Source organism: Carassius gibelio, chromosome A16, assembly GCF_023724105.1.
Source record: "Carassius gibelio isolate Cgi1373 ecotype wild population from Czech Republic chromosome A16, carGib1.2-hapl.c, whole genome shotgun sequence".
Classification (NCBI taxonomy): Eukaryota; Metazoa; Chordata; class Actinopteri; order Cypriniformes; family Cyprinidae; genus Carassius; species Carassius gibelio.
Window position 1 is genome coordinate 4,386,632 of NC_068386.1, and position 17,548 is coordinate 4,404,179.

Consider the following 17,548-nt stretch of genomic DNA (forward strand, 5'->3'; position numbering starts at 1 on the left):
ACAAATGTTTTTGTTAACATTTTTCAACCATTTAGCATTAAACATTATCAACGTTGTTTCAACGTTGCAACAACTGACGTTATTTCAACCATATTTCAACAGGTCGGTCATGTGCCGGCTGGGGGGCTACTTTAGCACTGTTGCCGCGGATTGTTTTTCATGTCCGCGGGTTGAAGCGACTCCAATAACATGATATACCCTGGAACAGGGGTGGTTCTAGGGTGAGTGGAGATCCGGGGCTTAGCCCAGAAAAATCCATATATGTGACTTTTTTATTTTAATAAATCAGAAAGTTTTACCTTGTTTAAAATATACAAAAACAATAAAAACAAAAACAAATTTAAAACATTTTATTTAAAGTATTGAGGAAAATACATTTGCTTCAGTGTTAATTTTGACACGAAATTTTAATTTAGTTTTAGTCTTAGTCTTTTGACTATAATTCTTTTTAGTTTTAGTCAAGTTTTAGTCATCTGATTTGTTTTAATTTTAGTTTAGTTAATTTTAGTCGACTAAAATTGCTTGGTATTTTAGTCGACTAAAATAAGACTAAAATCAATAACAGATTTACTAGACAATTTTTTACAGCTGGTATAGGAAACAAACTTAACCAAAATATATAAAACACAAATTCAACTTTATTTCAACACAACTGTGTCTTTATTTCGATTCAAAAGCTTTTATGCAGCAACAAACACTGTCATGATAATGTAAACAATAACTAGCTGCCAATTGACCATCAATAAAAGAAAAATAAAGTTAGGTCCAGGACCTTAAAGCTTACAGCTGAGCTGAATAATAAGTGCATACATTTAAAGTAAATATTTAATAAGTTGGCAGCTAGGTGGATAAAAAAAGTAACAAGATTTTATAAGGTATTCATTTGTCTAGCAATATTGTATGTTTTAAATACTACAATATTGCTAGATTTGTATGTATAATGATAGGATGTGAACATTCATGTTTCACATGACTAATATAGAAATATTAGTGATATTGTCAACAAGTAGAAAATTATAAAATATACTAAACATTAGTATTAATCAAATGTATTTATCATGATATTACGTATTAGTATTGTGCTCTCATCTAATTTGAAGAAGGGGCTATTTTACAGTACTTTTCAGTTCGTAATATTTAATGCTACAACATCTACGCATTGCAGTCTTCCAATTTTGCTTAGCTTACTAAACAAAAGAACATCGTTGTGAAATTACATTTGAGAAAATGTCCGGGTGGCTCGTCTGTAAATGTCTTTTCAAATAGGTTGTGTTCTTGCCACGAATGAGCGCTCCGCGTGCTTTACACTTCGTTTTGTTTTGTTCGTCGTCAAACGTGAAGTGAGCTGTGGACATTTTGTCGCTCTTTTAGACATCACCTCTTCGAATGCCGTCTTCCCGGGAGCTCATTTAAAAACTGAAAACCTTCGCTTCACGTCTCAATAAGTCAGGCTCGGATTGGTTCTCTTCTCTCATGCAGTCTGTTCTGTTTTGCCGGTTCTTTTGCTCATTCCTCGCATCTCTCCCATCTGCTGATTTGATTTTCGTCACAGTCTATTTTCGTCTCGTCCTTTATTCGTTGACGATAATGTCAATCAATTTAGTCATAGTTTTAGTCTCCATCAGTGCCTTCTATTTTAGTTTTCGTTTCATTTTCATCCGCAAAAATATATTCGTGACGAAAATAATGACGAAAATATTTAGTCAACGAAATTAACACTGATTTGCTTTATGCAAACAAAAATTAAGAATTGCAAAACAAATGAAACAATACATTTTTTTTTGCAATACATATTTTCCATGGTCATATCTATTAATTTAGTTTGAGCTTGCTAAGCCATTTTTCCTTTGCGCTTCACTTTTCTGCACGTCTCTCTTGTGGCACTGTTTTGACGTGGGGGCGGAGTCAATGGACGGGGGCGTGTACAACATGCCTCCATGGAAATGACGTCATCAGCCCTAGACGCAGCTCACTGATCCAGGTGCTGTCATGAAGAGCAGAGACTTTCGAGTGGATCGTTTATTTTTATTCAGTAGCATTAAAACATTCATGTTTTCGTTTTATTTACTTTATTAACAAATGTATATGTATTAGCAGCGTTTGCTCAAGTTAAAGAAGTTGTTAACATGAACATCTGCTGTTTATTTCTCTCGATGTGCACACTTTTATGTGTATTATTGGGATCGCAAATCATTTGAGTCAGTTCGGGAGTTCGGAGCGGGATCGCGAATCATTTGAGTCAATTTGGGGATCGCGAATCATTTGAATCAGTTCGGGAGTTCGTAGCGGGTTCGCGAATCATTTGAGTCAATTTGGGGATCGCGAATCAATTGAGTCAGTTCGGGAGTTCGTAGCGGAATCGCGAATCATTTGAGTCAGTTCGGGAGTTCGGAGCGGGATCGCGAATCATTTGAGTCAATTTGGGGATCGCGAATCATTTGAATCAGTTCGGGAGTTCGTAGCGGGATCGCAAATCATTTGAGTCAATTTGGGGATCGCGAATCAATTGAGTCAGTTCGGGAGTTCGTAGCGGGATCGCGAATCATTTGAGTCAGTTCGGGAGTTCGTAGCGGGATCGCAAATCACTTCAGTTTGGGGTTGCAAATCATTTGAAGCAGTTCAGGAATTCGCAGCGGGATCGCGAATCATTTGAGTCATCTGACTCCAGTTTGGGAGTTGGAGCGGGATCGCGAATCATTTGAGTCAGTTTGGGAATCGCAAATCATTTGAATCAAAATGTAACATTAAATCAGACACAATTTAAAACCGAAAAAGAAATATAATAAGATTAAAAGTTAGGGGGGGGGGGTTACTTCCTTTTTGAAGAAGAAGAAGATGAATTTTGCAATATCCATTTTAATTTTCAAATAAATTGATCTAGTAAATTACTACACGCCAACAAACCGCCTGCTCATTTCATTGGCTGGATCGTACAGACGCTCATCGATGGTTGGCCAGTTTACATGTCAGTCAGAAGCACTAGACTCAGTGGGCGGTTTTCGTCGGGTGTGAATGACAACGTGTAACTTACTTGGGTAAATTTACAGACACTGTGGACGTGAGAGTCGAGAGATATTTATTTATTTATTTAAATTCTAATATAAATTACTTTATTGGGCATGAAAACTCATTGATGGCATGGTAGTAATAAAAACATTCGGGGCTTTACTGAAAACATTCGGGGCTCCAGCCCCCTTAGCCCACCCCTAACGCCGCCCCTGCCCTGGAATGCAATTTTTAGCAGGGGAACCCCACAGAATGTGACTTTTAACTTGGGACTCCCTTAAACAAATTTGGACTAGTTTTGATAGCAATTATGTAGGTTTATTGTGAAAACCCTGATGGTAACCACAAATTATTAAAATCAACATGGCTGTGTATGGCTGCCTCAATGAGGAGCTCTCCAGTTGTTTTAATGTTTTTTGAAAAAAAATTCCTGTCTATTGTTTTTCATACACAATACGTTTTACTAAGGATGAACTACTGAACAAACAATCTTCTACTGGTTTTTGATTACTCAGAAGCTTTGCTGAACATTGTAACTGGCAGAGCAGCGGTGCTGTTCAAGTGTTTTAAGACATGCAAGTGTGGAAATCGATCCGGTGTTGTGCAGAATTCTGCACCTCTGCCAGATTATGCAGCTGTTCAGAGTTCAGAGATATACTAGACCACTGTTAAACCACAATAGAGGATGCATATCACTCTGTCCCACAGGCTCTCCGATCACTGTCTGGTTCATCGTTTATCAATGTACAGGCAGAAACTGAAATCAACTAAACCTGTAAAAAGGACTATAAAAAGATGGACTAATGAAGCAGACTGCTTTGACTGCACTGATTGGAGCATTTTTGATGCTGCTGCCACTGATCTAAACAAGCTCATGGATTCTGTTACATCATACATCTGTTTCTGTGCATCCCTACCAGGACTCATTCAACTTACAATAATGACAAATTGTGGTTCACTGTAAAATTGCCTACAGGAGTGGGGACAGAGTCTTGTATAAATAGGCCAAAAACACACAGATTAGAGTGGCTAATAGGAACTAGCTGAGAAATCAGTTTTCTGCCAATGACTTTGGTGGAGTGAGATCCGGCTTTGGCTTGGAGGCCCCCGACACAGAGCGCTGCTTAGACCCACAGTCCCGATATGGGGGAGCACGTGAGACGACGCTCTGTTTTGATTCTCTCTGTATGAGGAGCTGATACTCAGCAGAACTAGAGATAGACGAGGGAGGAACCTGCTGGAACACCGCCGTATGCTTGCGAGCTTCCTGGTACCTGTCGACGATGGAATTAACGGCGTCGCTGAACAGGCCCGAGGACACAAGCGGGGTATCCATGAGACAGACCCTATCTTTGTCCCTCATATCAGAAATGGTCAGCCAAAATGTCTCTCCGCAGTCACCATATAGCTGTCATAGACCGTTCAATGGCATGGGCTGTCTCCTTGGTAGCGCGGAGACAAATCAGCGGTTCTCCTGAGCTCCGGAATATCCATCCTCTGACACGCACCAGCCTGACCCGCTGCCGAGTACCCCTTGCCCACCAGCGCTAAGGTAGTTTGCAGTGGCTTGGAGAGCAATGCCGGAGCCTTAAAGATGTTGGTGTGCCGTGAGACAGATAGCTCGCAAGCGTCTGTTCAACCAGTGGCATCGTCTTATAGCTGTGCTCACTCATCCCTGATGTTCAGCTTGGGCACATCACGAGTTACCACCTCCAGCTCCCCGGGCTACAGTATTTAATCATAGATAGTTATTGTTAATAAAGTAGCATAATTATGTAGTAACAAATATTTTTAACAAAATCGTGAGACATTGAATAAAAAAACAGTTAACTGGGAACATAACTGAATAATATCAGTAATTATTATTATTATTGTTGTGCCCTTCAGTTCTTATGACAATGAATATGCTTTATGCAATATGCTTTATGTAATAATAATAATCACAACTATTATTAACATAACGTTACAAAACAAAATAAAAATACTTAACATGAAATATTAGTTCATAAAATACAATAACATGGGAATGTTGGGAATGTGTATATATATATCACATAACAACAGAAAATAAGTAACTGGCAACATGCAGGAAATAATGACATAACAAATGACGCAAAAGGAGGAGGAGGAACTAAAACTAGACAAGGGTTGATGTTTTCACATCTGCACAGTAAGGAAATACTTGTGGCTGTAACATGATGATAAATCTCCATACCGCCATATGGACCCTGATGTCTTTGATTCTGTCGGGTAAGACTTCCTTCACAACGACACATCAGATGTTTTGCTTCTGCTGCTGAGTATATAATTTGCTTGAGAAGGCAAATATAGGAATGCTGTTTACATTGTAGAACCAGTTGTTTCTGATTAAATTCCTTCAGAATTACTCATATGCCTCCATTTCAGGCACTCTTGCTGCTAACTGGACAGTGCGTGTTCCTAAGGATCCAGTCTATGCTAATTCTGGTTCTTCTGTAGTTTTGGAGTGCACCTATGACTACCCTGAAGAGTCTGACCAGGGAAAACTGCACAAAGTACAGACAGAGATGTGGTGTCTGAATGAAAGCCGCTGCATTACTCCCAGATACGTGTACCACAGTGCAGGGATATTCCCTGAGCCCTCATACCAGGGCCGAGTCAAGTACTTGGGGCAGACAGGGAGTAAAAACTGCTCTCTGATGTTATCTGATCTGAGGTCAGAAGACAGCGGCGTGTACGTGTTCCGGTTCATCACCGACCATCTGAAGGCCAAGCTACCAGGACAGAGAGGAGTGAATCTACAGGTCACACATCGGATAGAAAGTAAGAATAGTCTCTTATGCTCTGGACATGCAATAGATGAAATGTTCCAAAATGAGGATGTTGCACAGAAAAAAGAAATTGGGTTCCCCAAAGAACTTTTCAGTGAACAGTGCTTAAAATAACCTTTTTTTTCTCTTAGTGTGAACATTGTGCATTTGAAATATTCCATGGATGTTAAATTTTCGTCATTGAACTATATATATATATATATATATATATATATATATATATATATATATATAGTTCAATGAAGAACATATATATATATTATTGAGAGTGTAAGAAGTGTATTTAAGTTGCTCTTTTTGTTCAATGAAAGATTTCAGTCATGTCAGTATGTCAGTATGTATGGATTTTTGGAAGAGGATAAATAAAATTTAATAATATTAAATATTTCAGACCCAAACTTCTAGTGAAATTTTCATTCTAGGCCTGGAAATCACAACTGTAAAATCTTATATTATTTTACAAATATATAAGATCCCTTTAATATTTCATAATATATCTTTATTAATTTATAGGTCACATAAAATATAACACTTTTATATAGAACAACAGCACTAACTAGTATGTCATTTATATAATCTATATGGTATCACTTTAGACTAAGGTCTTATTAGTTACTGTTTGTTAATGCATTCAGTAATATTGAATAAAAATTAGCAATATATTTTTCACAGTATTTATTATTTTTTGTTAATACAAATACAACTATTTATTGCTAATTCATGTTAGCTCACGTTTATTAAATAATAATAAGAGATACAACTTTTCATTTTAATAATTTAATAGTAGATTCTTAGTTTAATAATAAGATTAATTTAATTAATTAAACAGAATAATTTGTTATTGTTAGTTCATGTAAACTAATGCAGTTAACTAATGTTAAATGGAACACTATTGTAATGTTACCATTCATATTAATTACATTTATGCATTTAGCAGACACTTTTATCCAAAGCAACTTTCAGTGCAATGCAATGCTCTTCCACTGAGCCACAGGAACACATTATAATTATTAACCAGGTTATTTCTCTGCATTATAAAATAATTATTTTGTGTTTAGGATTTTATAGTTTACTACCCCCCACAACAATGAAATCTAATTGTTTAAAAATCCAAATAATATCCACTGTAAAATGAAGCATATTGTCAGTTGACATAAACGTGTGTGATGAGAAAACAAAAGGCAAAAAAAAAAAAAATGGATTGGCCAATATCTTTTGGCTGTTTTCTATTTTCAACTCATAAAGTAAAAGCAAAACTTCCTTTTTTAGTCCACAGCAAATGTCAGCTCTTCACAAGAAGACATGTCCACAAAGTTGAGGCACTTCCTCAGAGAAACCTAGCTTTCCTGACATTGACTGTGGGAGATTCACTTCAAAGTCTGTGACTACGTGACATTATTTAGCACTGATAAACAAATTTGTCAGCCGCATTACTGACACTTTAAAATGTGTGAATACTGTGGTATAGTCACATGATTGCAGGCTTGTTATTGAAATGGTCTCAAATTCTTCACAGCAAGAAGTGCATCTTCATCCACTCCTGGCATTGTGCTTGGAGTAATTATCATGGTTATAATAATAGCAGTCACTGTGGTACTCATCAGACGCAAGTCACGGTAAGCAAAGCATTTACTCAATAAATGTCTTGTCTGGCATCATTTCTGATCTTAGAAACTAATGGAATATTGCATTGTTTTTCAGGGCAGAGAGTTTAATTTAACACAGAGGATGAAAAAGAGAATACTTTTGACTGTAAACAAAACAGAGATGTAAACCAATAGTTATGTTCTTTTTTTTTGTGTCACTTTTACATTCATTTTCATGCATTTTTGCATCCATTACAGTCTGTATTATTTATTCATTCATATTATTTCCTGCACATCAAACGGTATGTTTTATTCTCATATTTCACTTTTTGCAGTCTATTGCATGTCATATTGTATCTTACTTTTTGCATGTCACTGCCGCTGTGTTGCATGTCAGGGTGACCACACTGCTTTCAGCCCTTGAACTTGTAACTGAACAACACATTTTCTTGACAGAGTCTGTAAAAAGAGAAGATTCTGTTTTTGTATAAATAGTAAGAAACTTATTAAGCCAGCAGAAAAAGAAAACAGGAAAGAAAACCTTGTTTTACGATGTCGTTCTCCCCTCTTCTGCACATCAAAAAAGCACGGTTTAGCTTACAACACCTCACTTCCTAAAAATGAAGCAATTGAAGGAATATTTCACCATAGAAAAATGACTATCAATCTATTGCTATTTACTCACCCTTGAATCTATGAAGAACCTTCATACAGTTCCAGGATGGGAAGGGAATATATATATATATATATATATATATATATATATATATATATATATATATATATATATATAAAATGTTAGGGTCAATTTTCTTGAATAGAAACAGATCAGTACTTAATATCTTGATAAAATTTTCAGTAATTGCATTAAATTGTGTATTATTGTTAGACAATATATTAAAACAGACTTTGTTGGCATTGTAATAAATTATTATTTATTTAGATCTCATGAAATTATCATGTCAGTTAAACTGAATATTTAAGTGGGATTTTTTCTTTTTTTTTTAATGATGAGCTGAATTGTGTTACACTCAAACATATAGCGGATACACTACCATTCAAATGTTTGGGGCCAGTAAAATTAGTTTTTTTAAATAAATGTTTTTCTGCAAGAATGCATTAAATTGATCAAAAGTGACAGTAAAAACATTCACATTTCTATTTTAAAAATGATTTTGAACTTTCTATTTATCAAAGAATCCTAACAGAATGAAAGAGAGAGAGTTTCCACAAAATTATCAAGCAGCACAACTGTTTTCAATATCAATAAAAAAAAAGAAATGTTTCTTGTGCACAAGAGACTTCTTGTAAAAACATTAAAAAAAAATCTTCCTGACCTCAAAATAAGTTTTGTGTCCGGCTGGATTTTATTAAAGCAAACTGCAGCCGGACACAACTGAACAGAACATCCAGTGGAGATTTCACTTGTGTGGCCTGTTTTCAAGTCTCTGACATTCAGGCTGCATCACGTGGTCCATTCATAAGTACATGTAGTTTAAAAACAACTTCTTCCATTAGTTAACTGCTTTAGACTCCAGACTCTTCCATCTCCGCTCTCGGATGCTTGGCAAGAACAGTATAAACAGCATTAGGACCATCTTTGAGCTTCTTCTCTCCATCTAGACGTATGTTTGTGACCTTTGCCTTTTCCCGACTGTAAATAAAGAAGACAAACACATCTCTGGCCTTAATATGACAGAGGACTGGAGCAAACCAGCACACATGTACTGTGTAATTGTGTTTAACCTGGGCATGCGAGAATAATGCACCGTAATGAAGTTGATTTTTCCCTGTTCCTCAGCTCTCTGAGCAGCTTCTTTCAGGGGCACGATGGAAGGGTGGCTGCTTTCATAAATCTCCTCTGGCTCCTCCTGAACCAGGCACAAAATAAAACCCTCATGAGTTTGGAGAGTATGACTCAATTCATCAGATGCATCAGATGCAAAATTCACTTTTACTGTACAGGTTGCTTGCATATAAATGTGTCTTAGCAGTGTGTGGACACAACCACCCTACAATGATATACAATAAAGTCTCAATTATCAAGCCATTTTGATTTTCTGAGCAGTATGACGTCATAGTGTTTAGGTCCCGCCCATTACAGCTGCCGGACTGTCTCGTATTAGCATATTTATGCATATTTGGGTTTTCGATGTCCCATTTAATATCAAGACTACAATCAGTGCACCACAAATCACAGAACATTATACATGGTAGGGTATAGTGCCTGTCGTGCAATACTAGTATACAGTAGATCTTCAAACTTTTGAAACACATGATTGTTTTTGGGCTAATGCTGTTATTAATAAATTGTGCAATGGAAGAAGATGAGACTGAGACTTTATTTTTGAGCAAAGGTGCTGAGTTTCTTTTAAAGTACAAACCTTAAAACTTTAAGATAAGAAATTAAACTAATAATAACATTGACTTTTAGTGTACAAATATCTGAACCAAGAAAATTACCGGAATGTCTGACATTTTTGTGCCCTTGAGGAGAAACGTCTCTGAAGTTGATTCCCGAAACAGAGTATTGTCCACTGGCAAGTCAACTATTGGTGAACACTGTATTTTTAAGAGAAACAAGGCATTCAATTAATTTGAAAACTTTAGGTTAGATTCAAATCAAGCAAAGACAGAATAAGAAAAGACCTGTTTTTCTTCCTCAAGGTTTTCAGTGTCAACGCGATGCATGTTTTTACTGCAAAAGAGATGTGAAATGTTGTGGGTAAGCTTAGATGAGAAGATCAGATATTTAATACTAAAGCCAGCAGACATAAAATCACCTGATCATGACAACCACGGTCAGTGAGATCAGTCCGACAGAAACACCCACTGCAGATGCCAATGCAATCACCTTCAATCGTCCTGAACATGCACATCACAGCATCTCAATGATATCCTTACAGTACATGCAAATCCTCATATCATATTTAAAAGAGGTAGATGTTTGATGCTCAAACAAACAACTAATAAACATGTTGGTGAACTGTGTAATGCACTGACCTCGAACTTTGACCGTCAGAACCGGGGAGCTGTGTGCTCCGATGCGGTTTCGGGCCTCGCAGTAGTACTGGCCGCTGGCTCCGGAGCTGACCTCAGCAATGGTGTAGCTGGGACCCGATCGAGTTTCCCAGGCGTCAGCCGCATTGATCCGGTGCCAGGTGTAGTTCTCCACCGCCGGATTGGCCTGACTGATGCAGGTCAGCGTCAACGAGCTGCCCGCTTCGATCACAGTGGAAGGCCGTGCCAACACAGAGGTGTTTTTGGGGGCATCTGAGAGTGATAGAGCGATGGAGTGGAGTAAAAAGTGCAGTAAATGGTTAAACTATTTGCACCACAAACCATTGAGTATATTACGGAAGCTTAACTTCTAATAAACTTGCAATTCTGAGTTTCTTTCTCTGAATTTACATATTGTTATAAAAAAATTTTCTTCTCTGAATTGTGAAAAAAAAGTCTGAATTGTGAGAAAATGTTTTGCAATTTTGCTTTGTATTTTTAATTCAATGGCGGAAACAGGCTTCCGTAGAATTGCACGACCTAAATTTACAATTCTGATAAAACAAACAAGAAATTGAGAGATATAAGCTCAGAATTCTGTCTTTTTTCTCACAATTCCAAGTACATATCTCACTATTATGACTTTTAAGATAACTGGAAATTGATGAGAGTGGAAGCTTCACACATTCAAATGGCCACAAGCACTCTTAGATTAAAAAAAAAGTGGGCAAACTTTCTAATATTATTTCTGATATACATTTACAATTAGTATAAACTTACATAACACTGAAAGGGAAATAGTGGGCGGTGTCCCCATGCTGAACCCATTCCACACAGTACAGTAGTACTGTCCGGCATGATGGGAACGCACGCTGGGGAAGGTGAGATTTTGCGCGTTGCCTTTGGTCCAGGGCTGACCGCCGTTCACTTTGTACCAGGCGTATTTCTCTATGGGAGGGTTTGCATTGCTGCTGCAGGTCAGATTGACAGAAAACCCTTCCATGATGTCTCCTTTAGGACTGATGAGGATTCTTGTGTTTTTTGGGGAGTCTGAAAACACATGTAAATATATTTTACTATACATCATGTACTGAGCAATTCACATAATGTTCAAATGTTTGGGTAAGATTTTTTTTTTTTTTTTTTTTAAAGGCATTTATTTAAAATAGTAATATTTCATAACATCGCAAAGATCTTTACTTTCACTTTTGATCAATTTACTATTGAAGCCTATTTGCGAACTGAATAAAAATATAAAAAAGGTCATTATGACTTTTTATCTCACAATTCTAACTTCTTTTTTTTTTTCTCGGAATTCTGACATTCTCTCATTTTTTGTTCCGAGAAGTTCTTAACATCTCACTACGTGATCCCTGTTTTAGTTGGTCCATCTCCAAAACATCCCACTTAGATATAGTATGGTTCCTTTTTTCAACACATGCCATTGTTTTATCATTAACAAGTTGAAATTACACAATTTTGAAAAGAAGTAGCATATGTGTCTTACATAAACTGCACAATGTGAGGTCTCAATCATGCCCATAGCATAAACATTTTGGGACAAGTCATATATAATTGAAACACACCCATAACCCCTAACTCTTAGTATGACCAATGCTAGTAGTGATGTTTGACTTAAATGAAAACAGGAAGTAAATACTCCTATCGTGGCTGAGCATCATGTGGTTCTCGTTTTGCCCTATATTTGTAATCTTGACTCAAACTTTGATCTATTGGAGGTTGGCAGACAGTGTGACATAATGTCCTGCCAAAATTAAAGTTATTACACAAGTACCAGTAACTGAAATAAATCTGCACTCACAAAGACAACAGATCAGCACCATATGTCTGATTAGGGAAATGAAAAGTACAAATGTCTGGTGACATTTCCAAAACAAGCTGTCATTTTGACCTATTTACTCAAAAAGCTTCAATCTCTAGAAATGCACCCCCCTTGACTGCGTAAAAATAGAGGCAACCTACAGGTAACATTCAGTAAAATCGGTCTGGACCGGTCTGTGCCGAGTGGGTTGCGGGCCACACAGAAGTACTCTCCGTGGTCCCTGTAGTCTAAACTCCACAATCTCAGCTCAGGTCTAAAGCTGTCTGGCACACTGCCACTCTCTCCTTCTTTAAACCAGGCAAAACTTTCTGCTGGCGGAGCTCCATCACTACTGCAGGTCAAAGTCACCGAATCGCCCTCTCTGACTGCCTCTCGAGGGGTGATCTGTACGGTGGTGTAGCGAGGAGCATCTGATACATAGAGAAAGAGAGAGGTGAAATGCAATTTCAAATGGGAGAGAGCGGCTGACAGTAGAATTCAGTTGAAACACATGACTTAAATCACTGTATTTACCATTTTATGTATTTTAATACACAATATTAAAAGCAGAGTTGATTCCTTGAATAGCTTTTTCTACTTTATATTAAATAACACATGTATAAAATCAGCTAATTTACAATAGATACATTTTCACAGTATATAAAGTATATGTCCTATTCAATAATGTTTTGTTGAATGTATATTTATTTTTTCTTATGCTCACTTATGCTGCACTTATTTGATTAAAAATGCAGTTAAACAGCAATATTGTGTAATATTTTTTAAAATAAATTTAATTTATTCCTACTGAGACAACGCTGAATTTTGCCATTACTATCATGTTCAGTGTCACATGATCCTTCAGAAATCATACTAATATGATGATGATGATGAATTATATATATATATATATATATATATATATATATATATATATATATATACATACTTACTGTATATCCATGCACAATACTCACATCCAAGAGCCAGGGTGACTCCCGGTGACTGAACGTTTTGAGGGGGTATGGGACGGCAGGTGTAGGTACCTGCATGGTGACTGTCAAAGTTATAGATGGCTGACAGCTTATCGGACTGACCCAAATTGATCCCATTCCGATAAAGGGCAAAGTTCCTGCCTGGGGCGGCACAGCCTCGCGCCACACAGCTCAGGAAGACCGTCTCACCAGCAGCAAACATGTTGCCTATTCTCGCTGGATGTATATGAACCTGAAGCTCTGGAACCAGGACAACATTTCACTACATTAGGTCCATGCGACGTGCTATTTTAGGAACAGAGTTGGTTTTCTCCACAATTATATGCAAAGAAAAAACAACAACAACAAAAATAGTTTAAAATTTTTCCGTAATTACTAGATTTCTTTTTAGAGATAATGTGTGCAAAATTTTTGCTACAGTTAGAGGATGTTGCCAGGCTGTTGCTTTATGGTTACTAGTGCATTTAAAATTAACCCTCATGTGGTGTTCGGGTCAATTTGACCCGGAGAAGATTTTCTTTTTCCCGAAAATAATAGTTAATGTTATCGCTTTGGACTGAAACTTAGTGACTTTGTTCCCAAAGGGTATAACTAAAGTTAAAAAAAATTGGGAAATTTTCTTACTTTTTTGTGGGGGTTTTGTTACCTTGTTACACTTGTGGTGTTCCCGGTCAAAAATGACCGGCATATAAAAAATAGATCATAAATCACTCATTATACCATATTTTCACCCAATTTTGGATTCAATCTTTTTGTCATCTTGTTCTCTTTCAATAAGGACTGGTTTTATATTTCTGTTTGCATCTGATTAATCGTGGGCCTCATTTATCTGAGAGTAGGCATCTCATTTTTTGAGTAAAAAACAAATAATTTATGAGTAAATTTGGAAATATGAAAAAAAAATATGAAAAAAATGGCTACTGTTGATCACACTAGTCTACTCTAATGTTTCACCAGGAATTTTGTTTTGAAACTTTTGTTTTGTAAAAAATATGGCACATAGTCACACTTGTGGTGTTCCCGGTCAAAAATGACCGGCCTGTAAACAATAGCTTAGAAATCACTCATTATACCATATTTTCACCCAATCTTGGATTCAATCTTTTTGTCAACTTGTTCTCTTTCAATTAGGACTGGTTTTATATTTCTGTTTGCATCTGATTAATCGTGGGCCTCATTTATCTGAGAGTAGGCATCTCATTTTTTGAGTAAAAAACAAATAATTTATGAGTAAATTTGGAAATATGAAAAAAAATTATGAAAAAATGGCTACTGTTGATCACACTAGTCTACTCTAATGTTTCACCAGGAATTTTGTTTTGAAACTTTTGTTTTGTAAAAAATATGGCACATAGTCACACTTGTGGTGTTCCCGGTCAAAAATGACCGGCCTGTAAACAATAGCTTAGAAATCACTCATTATACCATATTTTCACCCAATCTTGGATTCAATCTTTTTGTCAACTTGTTCTCTTTCAATTAGGACTGGTTTTATATTTCTGTTTGCATCTTATTAATCGTGGGCCTCATTTATCTGAGAGTAGGCATGGTCAAAAATGGTCACAATGGCCGACCATTGAAAGTGAATGGGAGAGACTGAAAATAACAGAACAATTTAGTTTTCAGGAGCATGTTCATTATTTTATGTACACATATGAGCACATGTGCTTGCAAACATCGAGCCCTTGGACCTGTGCATGTTTCGATACATTTATACACATGCTACCCAGACACACACACGTTAAAACACACAAACTTTTTTGAGTATTACACAAGGAAAACCTTCAGGAGGAGGCTGTTCCTAGAAGAGCTGGGGAAATCCATGGTGACCTCCCTGATACAGAGGCGCCAAGATATACCCAGAGCACTGCCCTCTGCTACATTGGTGAGAGACATACAAACACCAGAACCAGGTCCTTCAGCTGGCACAGGCACAGGAGAGAAACAAAAGAGAGGCAGTTTGTGTGCCCCAAAATATGTGAAAACAGGCACTGTCTGTTTCAAATGCAGAGTGCACATTTGCAAGGCACATACATTATACTGTTGTCAGTCATGTGCATAAGTGACACAAATTGACCAATTGCAAGTTACTTTAAAAATGCTTTTGTTAGTCACTTGCATGAGTTCACACAGAGACCGTCACAGTTTCTTATTTTGGTTAGTTCATAATTTGGAAAACTGAAAGAAAATGAACAGTGTTTGATTTGTGTTCTCTATATGACAGCGTTAATGTGTTTATTTTTTGTATGTCACAATGGACAGATTTGTCAGGGAACAGCACAAGTGTTACTGTGCACCCCTTTTCTGAAAATTAAAGCATTTCAAAATACAAGCCCTGTGTTTTGTAATCTTCTACATTCACTTTCAATGGCCGGCCATTTTTGACCGGGAACATCACAAGTGTGACTTTGTGCCATTTTGTACAAAATAAAAGAATTTCAAAAAAAAATTCCTGGTTAAACATTAAAGTAGGCTAGTGTGATCAACAGATGAAACTTTTTTTCACCTTTTTCACAATATTGACAAAATTATTAACAAATAATGCTTTTTTTCACTCAAAAACTGAGGTGCATAAGCTCGGATAAATGACTCCTACAATTAAATAGTTTGACAATTAAATGCAAAACCAGTCCTAATTGAAAGAGAACAAGTTGACAAAAAGATTGAATCCAAGATTGGGTGAAAATATGGTATAATGAGTGATTTCTAAGCTATTGTTTACAGGCCGGTCATTTTTGACCGGGAACACCACAAGTGTGACTATGTGCCATATTTTTTACAAAACAAAAGTTTCAAAACAAAATTCCTGGTGAAACATTAGAGTAGACTAGTGTGATCAACAGTAGCCATTTTTTTCATAATTTTTTTTCATATTTCCAAATTTACTCATAAATTATTTGTTTTTTACTCAAAAAATGAGATGCCTACTCTCAGATAAATGAGGCCCACAATTAATAAGATGCAAACAGAAATATAAAACCAGTCCTTATTGAAAGAGAACAAGTTGACAAAAAGATTGAATCCAAGATTGGGTGAAAATATGGTATAATGAGTGATTTATAAGCTTTTTTTTATGGGCCGGTCATTTTTGACCGGGAACACCACAGGTGTTATTGGGTTTTGAACACCACATGAGGGTTAAATAAAATTAGTGCATTTAGCAATTCTTTATCCAAAGCGACTTACAGTGCATCAGGCTAACAGTTTTTACCTAACATGAGTTCCCTGGGAATCAAAGCCACAACCTTGTGCTGCTAATGCAATGCTCTACCACTTGAGCCACAGGAACACTCTTTCCACCATTGGTCTAATAATCAAGTAGCCCTGCCCCCCAAAAACACTGGCTTACTTAAACTAGCACTCCATTAAAAAGTTTGGGGTCAGTAAGATTTTTTGTACCAAGAGAAAACATTACCATCTCCTGCCGCCAGAGGGCGCTCTATGCTGTTCAGTGCTCCTGTAGTCTACACTGAAGACATAGAGCGCCCTCTCGTGGCTGTAGACGGTAATGTTTTCTCTTGGTTCTTGGTTCTAAATAAATGCGACTTATAGTCTAGTGCGACTTATATATGTTTTTTTTCTCATCCTGACGTATTTTTGGACTGATGCGACTTATACTCAGGTGTGACTTAAAGTCCGAAAAATACGGCAGTTGCATCTACATATTAAACTAGTTTTTATATTATTTAACATAAAAAATAACCTTTAAAATGTGGCCTCACCTGTGACGGACAGTGTGATGGCATCAGGAGAGGTCCATCGGCCCTGAGGGTTGTCAGTCTCGAATCTGAAATGGTATGATCCTATATCGCTCAGCTTTATGTTCGTGATCTGCAGACTGCATCTTTTAATGCCCCCCATGTATTTGATCCTGTCCCTGTACGAGGGGCTCAATAGATTCCCATCAGTGTGGTAGGCGATTTCCCGTCTGCCTTCGGTAGAGATGTGAAACCATGTGACCCGCGTGGAGCTGAAGTGCGAAGGGTAATCATAGCGGCACGGCAGCGTTACGGTGGTCCCGGCCCAAGCGCAGATGTCCGTCCTGGAGAAATACACCAGCCATTTACTTGCTCTGACTCCTGTAAAGCAGCAGAAGAGTAATCAGAGGCCAGGTATTGACCTTATTAAGGTGTGCGCTGTTGACTGCAGGGGAAAAAAAAAAGCACAGATCGATACAATATAAATAACCTGTGCACCAAGGGCACTCAGGTAACATAAGAGCACAGAATAGAGTCAGAGTAGTTACAATATGCATCCATTTATCTGTATTAAAACACATGATACCTGTACAAAATTACCTGACAGGAGAAGCACAGATGCCACCATTAT

General features: G+C 37.1%; 2 protein-coding genes across 3 annotated transcripts; one reads left to right on the forward strand and one right to left on the reverse strand.

Annotated features, from left to right (window-relative positions):
* Window positions 1–3,340: 3,340 nt before the first annotated feature.
* On the reverse strand, window positions 3,341–17,545 carry si:dkey-33i11.1 (B-cell receptor CD22). The gene is made up of 13 exons (XM_052617667.1): window positions 17,518–17,545; window positions 16,942–17,298; window positions 13,202–13,459; window positions 12,386–12,655; window positions 11,183–11,452; window positions 10,406–10,675; window positions 10,186–10,267; window positions 10,052–10,100; window positions 9,866–9,964; window positions 9,149–9,273; window positions 7,944–9,056; window positions 7,765–7,861; window positions 3,341–4,731 (listed from the first exon to the last, which is right to left on the reverse strand). The coding sequence occupies exons 1-11, from the start codon at window positions 17,543–17,545 to the stop codon at window positions 8,930–8,932; spliced, it is 1,935 nt and encodes a 644-aa protein (XP_052473627.1). The 3' UTR covers window positions 3,341–4,731; window positions 7,765–7,861; window positions 7,944–8,929.
* Window positions 4,979–8,153, forward strand: LOC128030010 (sialic acid-binding Ig-like lectin 14). Of its 2 annotated transcripts, XM_052617461.1 has the most exons (4): window positions 5,018–5,256; window positions 5,413–5,808; window positions 7,333–7,432; window positions 7,518–8,153. In XM_052617461.1, exons 1-4 carry the CDS (start codon window positions 5,202–5,204, stop codon window positions 7,534–7,536), a joined length of 570 nt encoding a protein of 189 aa, XP_052473421.1. In that variant the 5' UTR covers window positions 5,018–5,201; the 3' UTR covers window positions 7,537–8,153. The 2 variants fall into 2 exon arrangements, with proteins under 2 accessions (XP_052473422.1, XP_052473421.1); XM_052617462.1 differs by lacking the exons at window positions 7,333–7,432; window positions 7,518–8,153 and adding an exon at window positions 7,086–7,318 and having other exon boundaries at window positions 4,979–5,256.
* Window positions 17,546–17,548: the final 3 nt, after the last annotated feature.

Coding starts and splice junctions, on each gene's coding strand:
- LOC128030010 (XM_052617461.1), top strand. CDS start 5,202: ATGATGATAAATCTCCATACCGCCATATGGACCCTGATGTCTTTGATT. Junction 5,257..5,412: donor GATGTCTTTGATTCTGTCGG/GTAAGACTTCCT, acceptor CCTCCATTTCAG/GCACTCTTGCTGCTAACTGG. Junction 5,809..7,332: donor GGTCACACATCGGATAGAAA/GTAAGAATAGTC, acceptor AATTCTTCACAG/CAAGAAGTGCATCTTCATCC.
- si:dkey-33i11.1 (XM_052617667.1), bottom strand. CDS start 17,545: ATGGTGGCATCTGTGCTTCTCCTGTCAG. Junction 10,268..10,405: donor TCTGACGGTCAAAGTTCGAG/GTCAGTGCATTA, acceptor GTGCATGTTCAG/GACGATTGAAGGTGATTGCA. Junction 9,965..10,051: donor ACCTTGAGGAAGAAAAACAG/GTCTTTTCTTAT, acceptor TTAAAAATACAG/TGTTCACCAATAGTTGACTT.